Here is a 22,951-nt window from a genome sequence, read left to right on the forward strand (position 1 = left end):
AACTGAGCCTGGCGTCATGTGAGTTGATAAGGCTGCTGGGTCTGGCTGGCCCGTGTGAGCGCCAGCTTTGGCTGGGTGGTGATGCCTATCTGCCCTGAACACAATGTCAGCTCACATGGGCCTGTGCGCCCGGGGCCCATCTAATACCCACCAGGATGACCTTCTCAATGTCTTTAGATGGGCACCAGTGAAACATCCCCGTGGAGTCGTATCTCTTCACGTTAACGTCCATGTTCTCGATCTGTTCGTTCCCTGGAACGAGGAGCGGGTCGTGCCTATCCAGAGCACAAAGGGGATGGAGCAGTGGGGTGGAGGGGAATGGGACAGAGAGAGAGAGAGGGAGAAAAGAAAAGCCTGTGAGTTTATGCCATGACTGATGCTTCTAGTCTGCGATTGTCAAAGCGTTTGACCTCAATTTGCAAACAATGTTGCACTTGCTTGTGAAAGGCGACACACGCATGGAGAGACAGAGTGGATAACACCTCAAGATTGCTAAATTTCCGAAGAAAGGGAGGGGGGGGGGGGAAGAAAAGCAAACTTCAACACATCTTGTGTTTTCCCTCCTGTGCCATCACATCACTCTAATAACACTCATGCCGTGGGAGAGGAGAGAGGAGAGAGAGAGAAGAGAGGAGAGAGAGGGGAGAGAGAGAGGAGAGAGAGAGGAGAGAGAGAAGAGAGAAGAGAGGAGAGAGAGAGGAGAGAGAGGTCCGTGTCCTCGCCCATATCATCAGTCCCCATCACACCGGCTTTGGGCTAAAGGGCTTCCATCAAACCCTCTCAGCTGCCACCACTGCAGAGTCATCAAAGTGGAGACACTGGCTGACAAGCACTGAAGTGTGCATATGAGAGCATTGGTGTGTGTGTGTGTGTGTGTGTGTGTGTGTGTGTGTGTGTGTGTGTTTAGGGGGGCGAGGAAGGGTGGAAATGGAGTGGCAGTGGCATGGCAACTGAGTGGCACGGGAGCAGGAGGGGACAATTACCAGGGCTTTTACCCCGCGCTGCTCCTGACGTGAGTCTTTGCCACAGTAAAAAGGCTTTAACAGGCCCACACTTTAAATATTTCAGGCGTTTGCCCAATCACATTTTGCTTTCCCAACTGAAGGACATTAATGTTTCAGCAGAGTGTCACCAGCCAGTGGGGCTAATCCATACGGGCGGCGCAGGCAGGCCGGTCTGATCCGCAACCGCGCTGACCATGAAAAGGGGGCTGCTGCTGCTGCCGCTTGGGTAACGCCGCCGCTGCTGTGCTAGCAGTCATTCCAGGAGACATGATCTCTGAGCTCCAGTGAAAGCCCTCGTCAGGACGCGGCGGCTAAGCCTCAGCCTGGGCAGGCTGCCGTGTGCTCCGTCCTCCCACGGATCCGAGACGAGGCAGGGTGGGGAGAGGAGGCTGAGGGGTGTCTAATGGAACAGCGCGCAATAACAAGCGCTCGGATATACGGTGCAGGTCACGCATGGAGGGTGGCGGGAATGAGTTGTGTAACTTCACATCGCAACACTGGGCGTATCATCTTTTAATAATGTGATTACTGTTCTCTGTTGGAAATAATCTGACATGTAAGAAAACCTGACAGTGAAGCCAAAGAAATACAAAAAACAAAAGCACCAACAACTCCACTTATAATGATAATACTAATACTAATACTAATAGTACTACTACTACTACTACTACTAGTATTACTACTTATAATAATAACAATGATCATAATAATTACATTTTAAGACTACTTCCAGTATCTGTAGTTGTTCACTTCCTGAGACAACTCAGCAGCATGTTGTTTTATATGTACTGTACTGTATGATAAAAACAGCACACCTCTGAGGCTATAGGATCTCTGAGCAGGTCAGAAAGGCAGCCTTTGAGCGCAATAGCCTGAGGCTGAACTACAAAGTGACGTGGCTGCAGGGAAACATCCCTTTTCCTTTTCATGTCCGATGCCTCGCTAACCTGCCATGATCCAGAGGCTACTGTCCATATCACCCCCTGCCTCAGATCAACGCATACATCTCCACAAAATAACTTACAAGTTTCCTATTTGTTTCGTAAGAAAAGTCAAACACATGGGTTTGGCAAAAATGTGTGTGTTGTATATGAGATGTATGCGTTGAATTTAGGCAGGGGTGATATGGAGTAGCTTTTAGATGCTTCCACAAAATTGCAAAAAAAAAAAAAAAAAATGACACAAAACATACACAGCACCCTCATTCACTCTAAACAGAGAGGAGTATTTACTAAATTACCCAACCAGAATTTACAACTGTAATTAATGTCTCATTTATGTTTTCACAGAATTGTGCATATGGTAATTTTATGCATACAAAATAAAACAATGGATATAAAAATGTAATGCTTGTCATGCCATGTTTTATTACACCCTATGATTAATATTACATTAAATTAGCTTTTTCAATTGCCCTGCTTTCCCAAATAATTATGACTCTAATGAATGATGGAACTTAGAATAATGTTTATCTGAGTAGAGTTGAAGACCCCGAGAATGTAATTTACACTGGCAATAATGACTTTATTTTGTGAAGCATACATTGCACAAGTATAATTTAAAAATAAACACTAACATTAATTTAGTCAATGACAAACCAAGATCATTAAAACACTCACAAAAAATGTCCTTTACATAAATAATGTAAGAAATAAATGAAAAAGGGATTGTTGTTGAAATGTTTTTCCCCTTCAGCATGCCTATGAAAAGACTAGCAGGCTCAGGCTCAGACTCTCTCTCTCTCTCTCTCTCCTGTCATTATGCATCATGCTTGCATTTGATAGCAGAAATACCACATCCAAAAAGTGTCAATTAGTGTGCTCTGTATGCGCAGCTGAAATCAGGCCTGCGCAGGTGCTAATAACAGTGAGAGCGTTTAGTGCTTTTACACCCCGGCTGAATATTTCATTATCTGCTGCGTGTTCCACCACTCACTCAGTAGACCCCTGTCACTTCCATCTCCCATCTCCCGGCGTGACTAACGCTGGGCCCCTCTGCCAGGATAGCTATCTTTCACAGACTGTCATCCGGCACTGCCAGTCAGCCCAGCCCAGCCCTGCCCTGCCGCGGCGGGGGTAGTGCACATGACATGCCGGGCCTCCGCCGAGTGTGTGCATGTCGCCGGCAAATGCATTGTGACTCCCCGCAATTAGATGCGTCTCGTGACCCATCAAAGGAGTGGCTGCGAATGGTGTTAATTTGGCAGCGGGGAGGGGAAGCACGGCAGAGGTGCTGGTCGAGCACTCGTTAGCTCAATGACACGTTTGATTGGCGATTGGGAGATGGCTTTATATATGTGACAGACAGTAGTTCTGACACCTATTTACTGCACTGTGTTTACACTATTTAGCTTTTCAGCTTGTTTTCTTCACCAAACTAAAGAACTACATGACTAAAACTAAATGACACTGCTTTCCTGCAATAATATAAAATTGTATATACAACATCAAATTAGAAGAAAGAAATATTTATTTGGAGTCACTTTTAAATAGACCTTGTGTGTCATATATATATATATATATATATATATATATATATATATATATATATATATATATATATATATATATGACACAAAAGGTCTATTTAAACTGGACTCCAAATAAATATTTCTTTCTTCTCCTCTCTGTGGCAGGATGTCCCACAATGTGTACAGAGTAGAGCAATGATCAGTAATTGCTTTGGCCTACATATTCATCCAGAGCGGCTGGAGAGGTTGCTAAAATGAGAGCAGAAATGCACCCTTTAAGTTGGGCTGGCTGTTCTTCAAACAGTGCTTAGCTCTTCCACTGTATCAGTGTGCCGTCGCGAGCTGTGGATGTGCTCGCTCCCCCAATCCCTCTTCAGCAGGCAATGAAAGCAGCCCTCTTGCTTTGAAAATTTCCCCCATCATGCAAACTGACAAAGGCATGCTTTTCAAAAACCCACAGCCAATCTGTTGATCATTATTTATTTACAAAGGCCTGGAGGCACTGAGTCCTGTAGAAACCATACTTGATATGGTATACTCTTGCTGTCTCCCCCACCCCCTTCTTCCTTGCTTGTAGAATAAAGTATCCCTAAGGCTACCTCAAACAATCACTTCTCATTGCACATAAAATGCACCTTGTAAAGCGCAAGTATTTAATATATGGGATAATATATTGACAGGGAGGGCAACAGTGTTGAAGTCTGCGGGTCTGTGTCTGGTAATTTGATGTTGTGCTGAGGGCGATGACTTGAAAAAGCCTACACCTAGCACTGAGGACCTGTCATCCCAGTACCCAAGAGCCAGCAGAATACAGAAGCACCCTAAAGCAGAGAAAACTTTGACACCGCTTTGAAGCGTTTCAAAACAGTGTAAATAACTCCCAAGAATTATTATCACTCGCAGATCAAAGACAAGATGCATACATTACACGGCAAACCGGAGACCTTCTAACTCGGCACAAAAAAAAAATGTTTTGTGCTTTAAGTTGAGAAATGAAAAACTAAACACCCTTCTAAAACAACCACATTGCTGGAAGTGTGCCCGTTTTTTCCCCCCTGCTCTCTCAAAACAGTTTTCTCCTCATAACCAAGGGCATTTTGAGCAGTCCTCTCTTGCAAACTAGACAGAAGGGTATGAACCGCGGCTCCGCCAGCGCCGGGCAAGACTGGCGCGAGGGTGAGGAGGAGAGGAGATTTAATTGGCTGTTTTGGGGAGAGTTGTGGGGCACTGTGTATGATCAGTGGGCATCCGAGGGGATGTGTTTACAGCTGCCTCAGCTCCACACCCGTGGGGGAACAGGGCTACTGGACTTCTATAGACCCTAATCGAGCCTTGGAGTTTTTTTTTTCCCTTACAGCAAACACAGCAGTCAGTACTCTCTAAAACGGTTTCTTCAGTTTCCAACAAAGAGAATACAAAATTGAAAGATATACTACTTTGATTATGTTGACTTGGACATTTTCTTTTTTGCAAGGTCTGAATTAGCACACTCTAAAACAGTTCTTTCAGTTTTTTAACACAGAGAATACAAAACTGAAAGATATACTACTTTTACAATGTTGTCTTGGACACTATTTTTCCGAGTTCTGAATTAGTTTGAGAAGTTGAAGTAACTGTCAGACTACAGTGCTACATGTCCCACTAATTTAAAATCAACGAGCTCTCTTCCCAGCTTGCATCACATCAATACACTGCACACTTGGTGAATAACATCAATTATTTCAAGTATCTCGGGTAACTCATCCTCCAAAGTACAAGTGTCTTGAAATGAGCAGGAAGGAACTCTGTGAGGAGTGTCTGTGCCGCGGTGGTGATGGCGAGCGCTCCACTTTACGCTCGCCCGTCTTCCATAGCCCACTCCTGCTCTGCATTTTTTAAAAGCGCCGTTCCGTCTCTCCTGACAACACGGACGGAATGTGAGCCCTTTTATCAGTCAAAATCAATTAACGGCATTGTAATTCCACGGGACAAGATAAAAGGAAGGTAATATTCGAATTCATTTCTGATTGTGATGATCCGTCTCACATATGGCCTTAAGTAGCGGGAGCACTCTACGCAGGGGCTCCAACAATAGATGAATGGCCCAGGGCAAAGTAACCACCCGGCGTCTCTGATTGGCTGAGGCTGTCATTAGTGCCACCGCTGTTTAAGAAGTACATGTGGACGGGACTGGGGGTGCTGAGGGTGGGGTGGGGTGGGGGGGCTTGTGGGGTTGGGGGAGTTGGCGGGGTGGTGGTGGTGATGGGGGGTGGTGTGGTGTGGGGGGGTGGGGTGACAGCTGAGACTTTAAAGCGCAAGTATTTTTCAAACAGCTTTTCATAGCCTCTTTCATGACAGAAATATTTCAGCTCTATCATTAACGGCTGACAGGCTGACAGCCTAAACGCCGCAGCCTTAAAGGGCTCTTCTCCTCACTCTCACTTTCTCTCTCTCACTCTCTCTTTCTCCACCACTCCCCGCCTCATCTCCCCTCCACCCCGACCATCCCATCATCATACCCTTGTCTCTCTCTCTCTCTCTTTCTCACTCTCACACACACATATACACTTTCTCTCTCACTCTTACCTCCTTTTGAGGGCTGGAGGGAGCGTCTAAAAAAATCAATGTCTTACCTCATCATTTTGGGCGAGCAGCTGGGTGAATTTCGCATGCCTCCATTGCGCTGCTTCTTTTTGGGCGACAGCGTTGACGGGTGCTCATCTTCGACTGCAAACACATGCAAAGAGTGTCAGCTTACGGACAGCTGGGATTGTAATGTGTGCAGGAGATGACATATTAAAGAACACAAAAGCCAACACTCAATCAATCATTGCAACAAAAAAAAAAAACTTAAATAAAAAACCAAATAAAAACTTAGAGGACCTCCAAATATAGAAAGAGAACACTGTTAGTAGGGACACTGAGACTTTTGAAGAGGACAGATAACCCCACACAAAGGACAGTTGTTAAGTGCAGACAGAAGAACCCCAGCATTTGAACTTGAAACTTTTTTTTGCTTTGTTTGCATTTCACTGCTTGACTCAAAACTCCGTCCATCCCGGTTAATTGAATGTGAGGGGCCTATCAGAGCCCATGTCACTGTACCCCTGCTTTCAGGTATCTTAGAGAGTCATCTACAAAAGGCAGGCTGTCATTACCATTGGGAGATGGGCTGCTGCCACGAGAGACAAAAAGACCATGAGGGTAATCATTCACTGGATGCTCTCAACAAGAGGCCCTGGAGCGAGCGCCATCTTTCAGCCCTGCTCTAGCGGCTGAGTGTGGGCTTATCTAAAAGTCTATCTGTGGGCCATAAGCACTCTTAGCCCCGCGAGCAGGCAGGGTGAGAGGGGTGGGGGTGTGGGGCGCGGGGGGGGGGGGGGTCATCTCATGTCGCAAAAGAACACTCCAGAAGGGAGATGACTGAGGCGGAGCTAAATATCCCGACTGTGCCAGTACACACGGCAGACACAAGTGGTGCGGCTGAAGGTTAATATCCACTTCTGCAGTCTCTGGGGAAGCTCCGGCTTGGCCACTAACAATGCACTACTCTTGTGGAGAGCCAAACCACACTACAGCTCCAAAAGGATTGAATAAGTTATTTGTCTAACAGAATATTTTTTCCATTAGTTGATTTTTCAAAAAAGTAATCAAATGAACCATTACTTTTTCCCCTAAATTCATAACAACTATAATTAGAATAGAAATATATATCTATATCTATATATATATATCTATCTCTCTCTATATATATATATATATATACACATACACACACATATAAGAAAAATAATTTTCTGTACTGCCTTTTCTAATAACTAGAACTACTACTGTGTCATAAAGGGGTACAAGGACTTGCAGAGATCAATGAGCCAGGACCCTCCTCAAAGCTTGCACATATCCAGGACCCCCCACACACTGAGCAGAGTTAAACACAGAGCAGAGCAGAGCAGGAAGGGCCAGGAGGCCCACTGACACCCCCATTAGTGCTGTCCGTTAGAGCTCACCACCACCACGGCACACACACAAATATTAGTGCAAACCCATGTGTGCTGCAAGTGGGCTACGACCATCAAGCCAGGCCTGTTTTAAACGGGTGCCTAATTGCACCAATACAGCGACTTAAGAACGGCATGCTCTGAAAATGCCATTCTGTGACATTTCCTGCACTGTGGCGCAGACATTCCGAGGCGAGTAATCAACTCCAAAATATCATGACAAAAATGCGATCCTCCCCCGGTAGCCCTTTTGTGCTGGTGACGCTCCTCCTACTCAAGCTGCAACCCAGACCATCTCCTGGCCCGGCCGCATCCAGACGAGGTTAGTGTGATTTATGCACGGCAGCAGTGCCCTTCAGGGAGACTATCAACAATAAAATAAGTTCCCCTGCAGCCTGCGGGAACTTCGGCGAGTCTTTGATTGTTAGAAATGACATTACAGCACTTTTTACAGCCCCAATCAAAGTGGGATCAGTCAAGCAAATTGCTGGCGCTCTTCCATGCCACGGGGCAGTGACCAAGCTCTTTTGTGCCAGTGGTCAAAACTGTTTTTGCAGGACATTGATTTCCACTGTCGCCGCGCACAGTGGAACCTCTCCCTGGGTAAGGACACTGAAGTGTAACATTGACTACTGCTGTTCAATGGATCAGTAGCAACACGCTAGTGTTGCAGGAGCTGCTAAGCTGATGGCCTGCACTGAGGAGGGGAGCTGGAGCATGTGTCTGGTTCTGCATGACCATGCCACTTACTCACAGACACACATCTTAGGGCTCGGCCAGGTGGGGGGGGGGGGGGGGGGGTGTCGGGGGGTGTTAGCATCGAGCATGCTATGGTCACTCCATGCAGGTGCGTGAGTGTTTGGGAGGAGGGTGTTGAGGGATGGGCCCATGTGTCTGGCGGAGGGGAGTGTGTGTGTGTGTGTGTGTGTGTGTGTGTGTGTGTGTGTGTGTGTGTGTGTGTGTGTGTGTGTGTGGGGGAGTGTGTGTGTGTGTGTGGGGGAGTGTGTGCGTGTGTGTGTGCGTGTGGGGGGTAACCTACAAGGCCCGTGATTGCGAATGGAGGCCATGCCGGGGTGGTAGCGGTATTTCCCAGGTAGACTGCGGGCGCGGTTGAGGCCAGCTAGGCTGAGGCGCTGCTTGGCACTCTGAAATCCCGGCAGGAGGCTCCCTTTACGGTTATTAACGAGGGGCACGGCGGTGGCCCCGGGGGCCGAGCTGGACTCCGTACGGAGTGGGCCTTTAGGAAGCGTGTTGGCTACGGCCGTGCAGTTGGCCAGTTTAACCGAGCGGTTTGGAACGGTGGGTCTAACTTCATCCTTTACTGTCAAACAATGGAGAACGAGAACAATGAGAATAGTGGCAACTTTTCACAGGACAGTGAAGTGCGCTTTTCACACAGTCCAACACTGCAAGTGCTGTCCTTAGTAGGATTTAAGAATGAGTTAAAGAAATGAATTAATTTGAAGGTTATTGTAAAGATTACATCTGTAAACATGCCATGACCTTATAGTAATAGTGACACAAGTTACAGTATTAATATTTAACCATAGACTGAATAAGAATGAAAAGAATAAATATTTAAGCATGAAAATAAAAGTTAATGTGATGTTCACTGTCACTATCAGGCCACTTAGTTCCCCTTCACTTGTGGGATAAGGATTTGAGAGTCACGTAGTTGTGCCATAAAAGCTGCCATCGCTTTTTTAAATAATTGACGATGACACCTTGGTTTTATTAAACACCACTTAACCACTTGGCACACACTTTAAGTGAAATGTTCAATATGACATTTGGTTTTGCCGTCCCTAATAAACATGAATTAATTAAAAGCACTCTTTTTTTCCTTCCCTTCTCCGACTACATAATAGAACAAAGGCTGTATGCAGGAGTGCTGGAGACAGTCAGAGGATATCAACTAAATCTATCTGGACAGCATTACATGGCAGCAGCTTCTTTGCTGGCCCTTTTTTGTTAACTCGGAGAGCTAGTCGTATTAACCAGCCCCCGTCCTTCCTCCCCCACGACATGGGATAAATTGTAATCGCAGATGCAGGGTTTATAAAAACAGAGTCTGGGAATATCAAGAGAGATATCAGCTGCTGAAGAGGACAAAGAAATATATCCTCCCTGAGCACACATCCTTATTTGAACTGCAACCAAATCCCCTCAGAGTAAATATCAAATGGCTATATAACATTTCTGACAACCTAAAGCTAGCCGAAGAGTCCAGGCTCACTTTTAAAGACACCTGAAGTCTCCCTCGGCCTGATGGGTAATCGTGCGCGAGCGTGCCGAGTCCCACCAGTGCCCCTGAGATTCCTGCCCTAATGGCATCTGCATGAGAGGTGGAGTCTTCACCAATATCTGGTCTAAGTGGAAAAACAGCTTCCGCCCGCTTGCCCAAACTAGCTCTGAGCGATAAATAGACGGTTATTTCGGCCGTCAGCTGCCGCATAGATTTAAAGGCCGCCACCGATAACTCCTGGATTCATCTGGCCCTTGTCAAACACGCGCAGCTTTACTGTGAGGACATGCGCCATGGCAGTTTCACTGTGGATTTACAATGATCCAGACGGCAACTGTCCCTTCCTGAAATGCAAATCCTGTGACGAGCCCAGCTTTTGCAACTCTTATCAAGCCCTGTTGAAAATTTAAAAATGCAAAGGACAACACCCAGAATTAAACGTATTCTTCATAGAAAATCTATTTTGAGATAAATTTATTTTACTAAACCTTACAATTGTATCTTACTCCTAAATATATGTCTTAACCCTTATATTATCATTATAATTATTATTTCAATTATTAATAATATTATTATTAATATTATTATTATTTTTTATCATTATTATTATTATAACCCCAGACACCAGACAAATACTTCTTCACCATGCAAAGAATTCAAGCACATACGCATTTGTTAAACGCTTCTATCAACACAAGATAAAACAATAAGGGACATTTAGCATAAATGCATATATGAAACTTAAACTTACATAAAAGCATGTAGGACAGTATAGGAGATTACACTCTAGAGCTCTATTGCACATGGAAAGATTTACCTAAATTGATATCTGTTTTGAACCGAACACCGCCCTCTTTTTGACTTCCTGCTTTCTCTGGAGTTGTAGCGCCATCTGCTGCTAGAGGCAGCACAACACAAACACAATTGTCCTTTCTGAAAAGCTCAACAAATGTACTTCTTATTCACTTCATGGCATTGGAGTCCCTTAAATCAACTCTTACAAAGACAGTTTACACTTGAGGAAGCATCTGGCTTTCATATAGTACAATCATACCAGTGCATGACCTTTACTGCACAGAGATTCAGGCTTTAGGAGGAGAATGTCTGAGATTAACTTGGCGTTGGAATAGTGCTGATACACTCTGTCATCAGGCCTCTTTACTAATACCCATCATTTACCCAGAGCTAGCTATGATGGCAGAACTGTGGTATTAGCGAGGAAACACACACACACACACCAAATGCTCACAAACACACACACACACACACACACACACACACACACACACACACACACACACACACACACACACACACACACACACACACACACACACACACACACACACACAGGTTACACAAGGAAGCCCGTAATGTTACTGCATGAGCAGGGCTGAAGCACAGTGTGGAAAACAGAGGAACAAACTTACTTGATCTGACATATCCATTATATTTATATTTGGCTGGGGAGAGTGCAAAGACAAATGAGAGGTTACGGCGGGCAGGAAAAAAAGGGGGGAGGAAAAGAGAGAGAGAGAAATGATGAGAGACAACTGGACAACGCCACACAGCACAACACATACGCAGAACAGATGGAAACAGAAACACAATCAACTGCAGATAAAGGCACATGATGGCTGATGGTTGTTGAAAGGATGATTGCAAATGCATATGACAACACTAGAAGCAAATATAATGAGTTTGAGGATGGAGAGAGAGAGAGGGAAAAATCAGAGAGAGAGAGAAAGAGAGGGAGGGCTGAGGGGAGGATGGAAAGGCAAGCTGGAATCATGAAGATATGACTGTAAATTGGGATGCAAATCAAGTGGCCTGTTCAGTGTTTCCACAGCGAGGAGGGATAATTGCAAAATGGGATTTTTTGCTGTTGTTGTTGAAACATTTGTTTACTCCATTTTGTGTTTTTTTTACTTCAACGACAGTTATTATTTAACGTCTTTTAGTCACATTGGAGAAACAGTAGTGGGCCATCTATGCATAAGCATATCAATTACACATGATTGGGCTGTGTATGAAGCACAAAGCTCATTTAGCAGTGAATGCCACATCAACTGAGACGAACCCATTGATGTATGCTAATGGACAACAGCATATGGAATATCACAATATTTGTAATGGAAGTGTTCCTAAAGTGAGCATCATGAAATGATTCAGAACGCAATATTCATTTCCAATTATATGTTAAGGCACGAGTGGTCTTTCATCTTATTGCTTAACCAAATAGGCTTTACATGTATCTGCATTTCTATCCATATTTAAAGCACTAGCATGCGCCTCCTCGTGTTACATGCACGGCCATCTACAGCCTAAGGCCTGACTGAGGTTCAGAGTTCAGCTTGGTCAGAAGCCAAGGGTGTTTAGGCATGTCTGGAGTGTTCGGATGGGGATGGCTATGGATCCCGGAACCTCCCGCCTCTCTTCCTGTCCGCTCCTTCCTGGTGAGCGGAAAGGTCACGTCGTGCGCCCGGGGGGGCGCTGGCCTGACAGGGCGGCTCAGGCGGGCGGCCGTGGCCGGCGCTGGCATGTGTCGGGTGCAATCTGCCAGCGCGGGCCGGAGCGGGACGCACTAGCTGGCTAGCATCTGTCCCGGCGTGTGGCTGGGGGGTGGGGGCGGAGGAGGGCTAGCGCGGCTGCCTGGTGGAAAGGACCTGTCAGGCCGAGTTTAGTGACGGCAGCCGCAGCGCTGCAGAAATGAAAATGCAAACATAATTTCCGTGTCACCCTGCATAACGCTCCCTGGCGCTGATGTCACCCCGTAAGACGGCCACTGCTCTGGCCAGACCCCGCTGGCCCCGCCTCCCGCCCTGCCTCCGTCCTCCCAGAACCCCCTGCAGCTATGGGAGGAGCTGAGAGGGGAGGAATGACCTCTTTCCACCACGACCATCCCACCTTGTCTCACACCACAATAACAACAACAGCAACAGCACTCGGGGGCTATCTGTGAAGGCCCCTGTCACTGCCAGAGGGAGAGCAGTCTTCCAAATAGCAGCCTTTCAATGATCCTGCAGTCCCTTCAATTGTAGTCCCCAGTGTTGTGTGGGGAATGGGGCGCTTTGTGGAGGAAGCTACTGCGCATTAGAGGAAGACAACTGCAGCAGAAACTGCTGGCACGTCTCCTGAGTGCGCTTGCTGGGGCACAACAAAAGGCCTCCTTAATATTCTGTAATATTACTGGGGCCTAATGACTGAGGAGAGAGCTGCAGCGCATCCTGCTCCTGGTCAAACACTCTTTGGGGACTTTGGCACGGGCAGCTGGGGTGGGGTGGGGGGTGGGGTGGGAGTGACGAGCAGGCTGCCTCGTGCATTCACACACCTCATTTTCATACCAATAATTCTCTGTCTGACTGCGGTGAGGAACCATTACATTCCAGGGGGCTGAAGCCGGCACAGAATGAGAATCCTCGTGCCCAAGCGCCAGAGCAAGGAGTGTGTGTGTGTGTGTGTGTGTGTGTGTGTGTGTGTGTGTGTGTGTGTGTGTGTGTGTGTGTGTGTGTGTGTGTAGGGGTGGGAGGAAGGGGGGGGGGGGGGGGGTGGTGGTTACCACTTGTCAGAAGACAGACTACCTTTACTGCCACGTGTTTAAAGCATTCCTCAGAATTACAGCATCCCAGGGACTAGTATTTATTTCAGCAATAACGGAGCTCACATTATGTGGAGGCATAACTCTGGAGCACTGCGCCCTGGTTAGTAAATGTATCTGGTGATATATTCTGTAGGAACCAAGGGTTTACTGTGCTCATCTCACCTCGCACTGAAGACCTTCATTTGCCCTAACCCATAAACACACAGCAAACAACTCCACTGTGTGGAAGGACATGACAAACGGCTATTAACTTATCAGCCAATGACTGAATTAATACACTCATCCTTCTGTGCATGCTCTTTTCATAAAAAAGCACCACAGATAAATATTTAAAGAAAAGTCTTCATTACAAATTCCATTATTCACAGAGGATAACATCACTCAGATGGAGATACTACATTAAGGTCATAAAGACACTGTGCTGGCCCTGAAATACAACCAATAGGGGAAGGAGTGGAGAAATGGATGGCTGACTCCACAACCGTCTGCTCTGAACTCACTTTCTTCAGGCAAAGACAGCAAAAGACTTTTTGAAATATGACTGGGGACCATGAGAATACTGGGATCTGTAACAACATAATGGGCAGTAATTGGTATCAAGGGACGCCAGTGCCGGCTGAAAATGCAGGATGCAAAGCCGTGCTCATCATAGCGTGTTTGACCATAATCCAGGCTGATCTGGCGAGCCATCCTGAGAATGTTCTGTAGGAAATGTGATCGCTCGCACCGACCCGATACGACCGTGATAGCCACAGCCTGGCTCCTGCCGCCTCTAATTGACAGACACTTTAGTTTTTCACATCTGCTCAAAGTTAATGAGAGGGCCTATCTGAGCACTGTCCTCGGCAGCACTAACTGCTTCAGTCATTTGACCTCTCCAACAGCCCAAATCACAGTGATCTCAATCGAGCGCGTGCCAAGGGATCTCCCTTTAACTTTCCGATTGAGCTAGACAGACCCACAGTGGTATACAAGGCATTAAATAAAGGACATTGACCCCCACCCCCCACCCCCCACACACACACACACACACCCTCCTTCTGATTGCGAGCTAACAGAAAATCATCATATGGGATGGGGAACAGACTGCTGAGAGAGGAAGACAAGGAGAGAGGGAGAGGGAGAGAGGGAGAGAGGGAGAGGGAAAGAGAGAGAGAGAGAGAGAGAGAGAGAGAGAGAGAGAGAGAGAGAGAGACTGTGTGTTCCCTGACTACATTGTGCACTTCATTTCAAACCCATTCTGGATAGAGAAGTGATTTCCTTCTAGTGAGTGGAAGAGCAGGAGCTGAGCTAGTGTGCGCTTATTGGACATGGCTTTTTCCCACAGAGGGTTGCAATGGAGAACTGCCTGCTGAGTCCACTCTGTTCTTCATCTTCATTACCCTATGCACTCTTATATTCTTGGTTTCAAAAATATATATATAAAAAACAGTTCTGCTATGTCCTGCATTATAAAAAAGAAAGACAAAAAACCCAACACAGAATAATCTTTGTCCTCTGCAGATAATTACTTGAATAACCCAGCAACCCAGAAATCCAACCCAATAAAAACAAATCGGGCTGAATGTTCAATGATCCCCATATATAGTTCCCCAGTTTTAACAAATCCATCAGTAAGTGATGCTCTCCTGTGGGCGGAACCCTTTTCCTGGCCATCCTGTTGAGGCAGAGGAGCAGTAAGGTAAGCCAGGTAATGACACTCTCCTACACCTGGAAGGTCTTCAAAAATTAATTTCAGGGAAAAAAGAATAAAACAAAACATCATAATCAACCAAATACATGAAGAGTAAAAACCAAAATGATATTCCCTTAAAACAGAGAAAACATTTTTTTCATTTACCACACAGTATTTACCTGTACAGAAACCATAAACATTTATGAATAATACACATACACCAAACACCAACTCTGGAAAACAGCAGCACCACACTTGGCCTTATTCACAGAGCATGCTTCAGCACAGACCTACAACCTAGAGAAGCACCACCAAGCCACAACAATACCAACCACTACAGCTAGATCCCACCACACTAACCACCAAACCAACAAAGCAACAGAATCACCAAGAGAACGGAAAAAAGCCACAGGAAGACTGACTATGGAAATACAACACACAAACGGAACACAGCACATGAGGACAACACAGACACGGACACACACACACACACACACACACGTCACGGACATGGAAAACAGCATGTGTTGGCGATCAAACTTACAGGCACGTAAACTGGTTGAGCAATCATGAACAGAGACAGAAGAAAGTGGGAAGGCTCTCTGAAGGGTGTCCATGTTACTATGTACACTGCCTGACATGCACGAGCAGTCACGCTCAGAGCGGCCGCAATCAAAACAACATGCCAGTTTCATTCGCTTGTAGACGGACATCTTGGCTATAGTCATGTTTTTTGGGGATGAGAGGAAGAGGAAAAGCAGCAGGTTAATGCCAAGGAAAGAAATACTCAGACCAGGGGGAGGGGGGGGAGCTCTGGTACTTCACTTTTCAAAAGGGAACAGAAATAGTGAAAAGGGTGCAAAAAGCCTTTCACAGGCTTGACCCCACACAATCAGGAGATGAACACCATCTTGTCCGAGTGAATGATGCCAGGAGCCAAATGGATGAGTTGCACATGGGACTGTGAACAACATTGCCTTGTGAGTAGGTGCTGTCAAATTATGCAGTGTTTTTACAAGGGGTGGTCACCTCACTGGGGTCAAGCTGTGCTCTAAGGCTGTTTATTGTAGGTCAAGAGGTCAAATGGGACAGTGAGGAGAAAAGAGGAATCAAAGGGGTCATTCAAAGGGGAACAGGTGGGTGAGTCATGAGTAATGTTTGGAGGAAGCTGACCTCGTTGGTGACGTTCGCCAGGACCAAAGCTATTGGGGGGAGGATCACGTACCTGTATCCCATCATGCAATGTGCCAGCCCAAACCAAGGCGTAACAATCCGCTACTCTAGAGACTAGGCATTCCACTGGGAGCCATCATCTAAGCCGTTTCACCACAGCACCCCCCTGAGGTGATCGTGGGGCCACTTGGTCAAGGTCCTAGTGTGGTCAAGTGTATGAAGTGGGATATCAGTATGAGGTGTTCCACTAACATGAACTCCTGTGGCTAAATGTGCAGACAGATGGAGGGAATGTCAGTTAGTTCAGGCCAGAGCCATGTGACACTGTGGAGAATCAGTGGAGAGTATGCTGCGGAAGTTAGGCTGCAACTCCAACTTCAGAACGTGCACATTTCACAGGATAATTAACAGAAGCAGCTGAATCTATCTGAAAAATACTATGAGTGAATTGTATGCATGTGTATGTGTATGTGTATGTGTATGTGTACTGTATGTATATGTATATATATGTATTATGTATATGTATGTGTCTGTTTGTGGGCGATTCTAAGTGTATACCCATGGCATGCAATGTTTGCGTGTGAGTGTGTTTGTTTGTGTTTATGTATGTTTGTGCGTGTGTCAGGGGAGTGCTGGTGAAATACCACAGCACCTCTTGATTGCTGTGATCGAGGGGCTGCAGAAACAGTCCCTGGTCTTCATTCTCCTGGTGCCACAGTGCTAACTGACCAGAATCAAGTCTGGCACTGTCAAATCAGCCCAATGTCAGGGGACAACTTTGCATTTTGGAGTTGAAATTCAGGGAACAAGAGTCCAAATAAACCAGCCAAATTTAGTTTCTCACAAGGGAGAGAGAATGTGCTGTTTGAAACTAGACCTCAGGGACTGTTATTTCAGTAAGACATGCACAACCGCTTATCGCAGCCATTATCTTCAGCATGCAACATGGAGGCAGCTGAACGTCTTAACAGGTAAAAAGGGGGGGAATGTCGGCCAACTGTTTACGGGGCTGAAACAGTTTTAGGCATCGCACACAAGAGCATTAAGGCTGTCATTTCAATGTCATGCTTCAATCAGTGACTTCAGAGACTGTTTGACATTCATCAGCTAGTGATGTGAAGACATGTTAGTGAAAGAAACATGGAGGAAGATGGAGACACGAAACAGACAGACAGACAGACAGACAGACATGAGAACAGAGATGATTTCAATGACTTCAACACATAAACCTGAATGCTGAGGCCTCTTCTGCGAAAGGCAAAGCCAATTTAGCAAGAATGCTACCAGCAGCCACAACCTCTGATCCAAAACGTTCAACTGAGTAATATAAAATAAATATCACAACAACAAATCATATTCGAAAATATGCTGATAACAAACGGATCCAAAAAAAAAAAAAAAAAAAACACACACAATGACGCAGACACAGTGGTTGGTAACGGAAGATTCTGTGGCAACCCATGTTCAACTCAGAGGAAAAAGAATGAGCAGTGACTGGGAAGACCAGGGTACATTCCTGGTGTACGAGGCAGCACTCAGAGAGGGACTCCCCCCAGCACCTCCTGTGGAGCACGATGACACACCATGGCTCAAAACTACAGCAACATGTCAGTGGATATGGAAAAAACTGCCACCACTATGGTTCCATGACACATTTAAACAGAAACAGAAAAAAGATAACAAACAAACCAAAAAAAAACAAAATAAAAAACGAAAAACAAAACGAAGCTGAGGCGCATCCCTGCCACCGCCAACCACTTCACTTCACTGCTGATCGCATTCTTGCAAAACTCGTTTTTTCAGAGGACCTCAGTGTCAATTGCTCTATTCCGACCCTAATCTTACCAGAGCCGCATACAGTATCTACGGCTCTGAATCCTACAGCACTGCGAGGACATCTAGTGGCTGTTGACTGTATAGCACCTAAGGAAAGCCCTTAGCACTAAGCTAACGTGTGCTGCTGGCAGAGTGGGAAAGGGCCCATTAGAAGAGAGAGCTGAGATGGGTGGTGGTGGAGCAGCACTGGGGCCTGGGAGCTGGACAGGAGCTGAAGCGCTACCAGGGGCGGGCACAGACTAGAAGCGAGGGAAGAGGAAGGACCAGATTGTTTTGATTGTGTTTTGGAGACAATGCTCGTTAAAAGTCTAAGAATTTTGAAGACCTTCCCACAGAACACTTTCCGCTCTATGGAAATAGCGGAAATTGCCCCTGACAGCAAGAAGATGAATTCAAATGGATCAACTGATTTTTTTTTGTATTCTTCTTGGCTCTCTTCAATGCGTGACTAATGTTACCAATATCAGTCTATGTGTTTGACATTTAAGATTGTCACCACATTCTTATTTTCCGACTCCCCCCCCCACCCCACCTCGCATTTATTTGGGGCCACAGCTTTGTAACGGGGGCGGGGTTACTGGAAGACAGAAGAATGGCCTCGGACATGACATTAAGCTGTGGGGATCTGAATCGATTTCATCTTGATCTCATTAAACCCCATAGTGCTGGTGCCCCCCCCCCCCACCCCAAAAGTGCAGATAAAACAGCCCCTATGTCATTGGAAATGAATGGCAGAGTGGAGGCTGGTTGAATGCGGGGCCCTGTTGACTTGGCTGAGCTGTGCTCTGTGCTGGCCTGGTCAGGAGACAGTGTAGAGATGAGAGGCGTGTGGGAGAGGATGCAGCGTCTACACTGGGACATGCAACATACATAGAACACTCTACTGTCAGCTGAGAGAGAAATTAGAGACAGTGGGACTGCACTCTAGGCAACAGGGAGCCCTGCTTTTACTCACAATAAATCACTACCAGAGAGCATTAAAATAAAGAGGCGTATTCCAATGGCAGCAAAAGGAAGGAAATACATCAAAAGTGTGTCAATGGTCATAACATGGTGGGGAAAACACACACACAAACACAAACTCCCATCAAAGTAATGGAATTGGCATCACTGTCCATAAGGCTATTCTGCATGTATAGTGATTATGCCACTACTGTACGTCACCACTGGGGAGGGAATAACCAAAATGGTGTAGATTAGTGAACGCGCTGAAGGTTGAAGGCGTTGAAGTCTTGTGTTAAACTCTGTTAGGCCGGTGTACTAAACTCCACTAAATTCAGAGGCTTGCTTAAATAATTGAGATGACATGGAAAAGGAGGCTGTCCATTTGCACGGGTGTGTTTTCCTAGGGCTGCTTAAACTCATTGTCAGTGACCCCTCCTTTCTCTCGCTCTCCACTTCTGACTGTGCCGAGATTTTTAGCTGAATTATTTATTCAGTGGCTAACTAGTTTGGACAAATGCTTATATAGGTCAGGTAGCTAACAACCCATCTTTCCACACGCATTTTACAGTTGCCTAATCTAGCCATATTCAAACAAACAAATGCATTCGTTTGAATGACTTGAATAAAAATACCTAAATGTTTGTTGGCATTTGAGGGGCAATTGATTCCTTGCCCATGTTTTCCACTTCAAATTTCAAATGAGCTTTTAAAAGCTAATTATGATTATGATTAAGTCCTTCACAGAATAGGGAGATGAGCCAATCATCAAGTACTGCAATAGTTCTTTTTAAAAATGCAGCACTGGGGATATGTTGTTAAGTCCGAACCGGGCGCTGGTGGGCCAGACTACTGGTCGGCCTACTGGCTATTAAGCACTGTGTGGGAGAGGCATCCTTATGAACAGCCGGGTTTTAGCTTGCCTTTTGTTTTTCCACCTGACTGGGGTCATTACTGCGCGCCGTTCTGAAGGTGACGTGGTGGCGAACTGACAGACTCTTTCTTCAGCTTCGCTAATCACGTCATCTCACCTCTCCATCTAACTGGCATGACATTTATTAGCCGGCTGACGTGCACTACGCTCCCTGTCTCTCTCGCTCTCCGCTGCTCTCCGCCTCGTTTGCGCTGCACGGGGTTGTGTGTTTGTTAAGCCATAATCCTCATTTGTGTCTTAGTGCAGGTAATGATCACAGTGTGGGTGTCTCCTCGCTCTGCTTGCTTTCCTCTCAATAGTTATGTGCTATTTAATGTGCTAGCGTGTTGTGCTGCAAAGCCTATGATTACAAGCTGCACTCGGTGCGTTTCAATCTAAACCCCAATGTTATGAAATGTAGAAATTAATTATGCACAATGCCATCTCAGAACTATGGGTAATATACAGAAATAAAGATACAACACATTCACAATTAATCACATCATGACCAAAGTCTAGCATTAGGACAAATATAGTAGCAACTACAAATGCACACATTTTTAACTGAACTCGGAGCAGCTATCAGGGGAATTAAGAGCACAGAGGATAACTTAGGAGATCTGATTCACTGATCTGTTAACAGGGGCTCTTCTGAGATGAGATGGGGGGAGGGTGGGAGAGAGACAGAAGGAGGAGAGGGGCGGATGTGATATCACTTACGTCTTTTGCAGCCACACTTTTTGATCCGTTTGGGATCTGTGATGTCATCGTGACAAGCTTTGCAGTAGTAAAATGCTCTGAAGGGAGGAAGACAGCATTGCCATGAACACATTTCATCACATTTTCTTAATTCACTCTGATCAAATCACACCCACTGCTGTGGCCCACAAACATCAACATCATAGCAACACAAGAGAGTCAGTCACATTAAAACCTCCTTTTTGATGATACTGTGAAAAGAATAAAACAATCTCATCTTTACACGTTTCTAACTTTCTACTTGCCCCGAACACATGTTAGTTGCTCTAACTCATTAAAAAAAGAGATGTTTTCTGATGAATAAAGCTAGAATTTCTGTATAACTTCATGACAGACATGGTAACATCAGCCACAAACCTCTGGCAAATGGCACTGTTCTGACCTCTCTGACTGGAAAGGTATGTGACAATAGAAGCATTGTAATAAAAGTAATAAGTAAAAGCAATGAGAGGACTGTCAGAAGAGTGGACTGGACTTGGAGTTTCACCACAGCAGAAGAGAAAGTTTTACCTCTTGACTTCTTTGGCGTCACTGGCAATAAAGAATCCTAATGTACCTTCCTGCATCTTGACATGGTTGCCCGGGTTGATGAGAATACTGTTTTGATCAGAGAAGAAGATTCACACAAGTCATTGCTCCAGACGGGTCAGACGCCTGCACACTCAGTAAGCTCTAATCAAGAGGAATGGTACTGTACACACAGGTGTGATAAAAGAGTTAACTTTGAAGGTACGCCGCAGCGGTGGAAATTCTGGCACACATTGGCATTTAGCATTTGAAGGGGATCTTAGATGCTTTTGTATCTGGGAGTCATGGAAGGTGGCTTGTTGGCACCCAAGCAAAAAAAAAAAATATTCAGATCAATATTCAGATTTTGCCCATTGGGTTCCACACATGTAAACACATGCACAACAGCATGGCTGCTCAATTTGAATTCTTTTTCTTTTTCTAATTAGCAGAGGAGAAGAGGGGGGGAGAAAAGAATCAAAATGGTGTTTTCCATTGGAGTGGTGGGGAGCAGTTTAAGTCAGTGCATTCAGATCTGCAGACTTGCTCAAGCAACATGGCTGGAGGTTAAGTAAGACACTGCCGGTGCTAACCTGGCAGTGTGGATTAGAATAGTGAGTGCTGATGTGTTGGGGAATGGGCTCCCTATGTCACGCTACTGTCCCAACATAGAGGCCCTGCACCACTGAGTGGGACCACCAGCCTCCTGCAGACTGCTGCCAGTGGACACTTCTTGTGTCTACTTTTATAAGCTAGATACTTTATCAAACGCTTTTATGGTTACTTAATGGTTACTTGTACATTTTCTTAATAATAGTTTGTTCAAACTACTACATTACATTTTGTTAATCTACCAATGCCCACAACATGCCACTTCATAATGGGAACAAACTAGAGCAATTTTCTCCCCATGGTTAATGCTACATCAACATTTCATCTGATTTCATTGATAATGTCTAAAAGGTTCATGTGACAGTGCTGTCCTGAGGAGAGCCAATGCTGGTTCACTGTATCATTCCCCATTAATTAGACAAGACGGAATGACAACACAGTCATTAATGGTTGCCTGTGGTTAGGAATCATCAATGATATTAGTTGGGACTTGAACACTGGACAGACGCCTGGCCTTGGCATGGATCTGTGTCCACTATGAGCCCAGATGAAAGTGAGAGGAGATGCAAAGCTCACTGCATCGATTCAGGTGCCTGAACGGTCATTTATGTCTATGTCACTGCTTCAAATCAGCATGGTCATTTGGGAGAACATCAGTAGTCCCTGCTGGATTAATAGATGGAAAATCATATGCAAGGGTCAGAGTCAATGATGAAGCATCGTCAATCTTTCCTCTGGGCTCAACATAATATGTATGTTTTAGTCAAAAGGAAAATAGAAATAAAAAAGATGATGAGGGGGTGATTTAATCTGTTGAAAAATGGTCTTTCACAAAAGTGTTCCACCTTCGGCTATTTGAGGGGAATTTGGATGGAAAATGAGGTGTCGGTTCGAAAGCAATATTGGACTTGTCATTTTCAGAATCGATTAAATGTCCCCCACACAGTAGGTACCAAGCAGCATACTGGGCATGCTTTCCAGAGAGAACGAATGAAAGAAATAAAGAAACAGAAAGAAAGGAAATAAAAACTCATTCACTACAAACCCACATGTCTTCACTCCCCAAATCTGAGATTTTTAAAGGGTCAATTATCATAGACGCCAACGTTTTTCTCCCAATCACATACATTTATTTGCAAACCGTTTCAAATTCTTGGCATAAATGAGCCAGCAGGATGGGGCTGAAAACCTCATATTTTGGGAGGCAAGGCAGACATGACACATCACATGAGTGCTT

General features: G+C 45.4%; 1 protein-coding gene across 5 annotated transcripts in view; it reads right to left on the reverse strand.

Annotated features, from left to right (window-relative positions):
- Positions 1-22,951, reverse strand: part of kcnma1a (potassium large conductance calcium-activated channel, subfamily M, alpha member 1a) — a 133,573-nt gene that overhangs the window by 13,960 nt on the left and 96,662 nt on the right. For 4 of the 5 annotated variants that reach the window (XM_076285129.1, XM_076285127.1, XM_076285131.1 and 1 more), the window contains 4 exons: positions 21,106-21,192; positions 20,557-20,633; positions 6,087-6,180; positions 152-275 (listed from right to left, as the gene is read on the reverse strand). In XM_076285129.1, coding sequence (XP_076141244.1) covers positions 152-275; positions 6,087-6,180; positions 20,557-20,633; positions 21,106-21,192 — 382 coding nt within the window. Of the gene's footprint in view, positions 1-151; positions 276-6,086; positions 6,181-18,936; positions 18,946-20,556; positions 20,634-21,105; positions 21,193-22,951 lie in introns of all 5 variants that reach the window. The other variant, XM_076285128.1, reaches the window with a different exon arrangement.

This window comes from Alosa pseudoharengus, unplaced genomic scaffold (genome assembly GCF_046254945.1).
Source record: "Alosa pseudoharengus isolate Yale_2024_CS ecotype anadromous, Long Island Sound unplaced genomic scaffold, YU_APseudo_1.1 YU_APseudo_1.1_scf_15, whole genome shotgun sequence".
Classification (NCBI taxonomy): Eukaryota; Metazoa; Chordata; class Actinopteri; order Clupeiformes; family Clupeidae; genus Alosa; species Alosa pseudoharengus.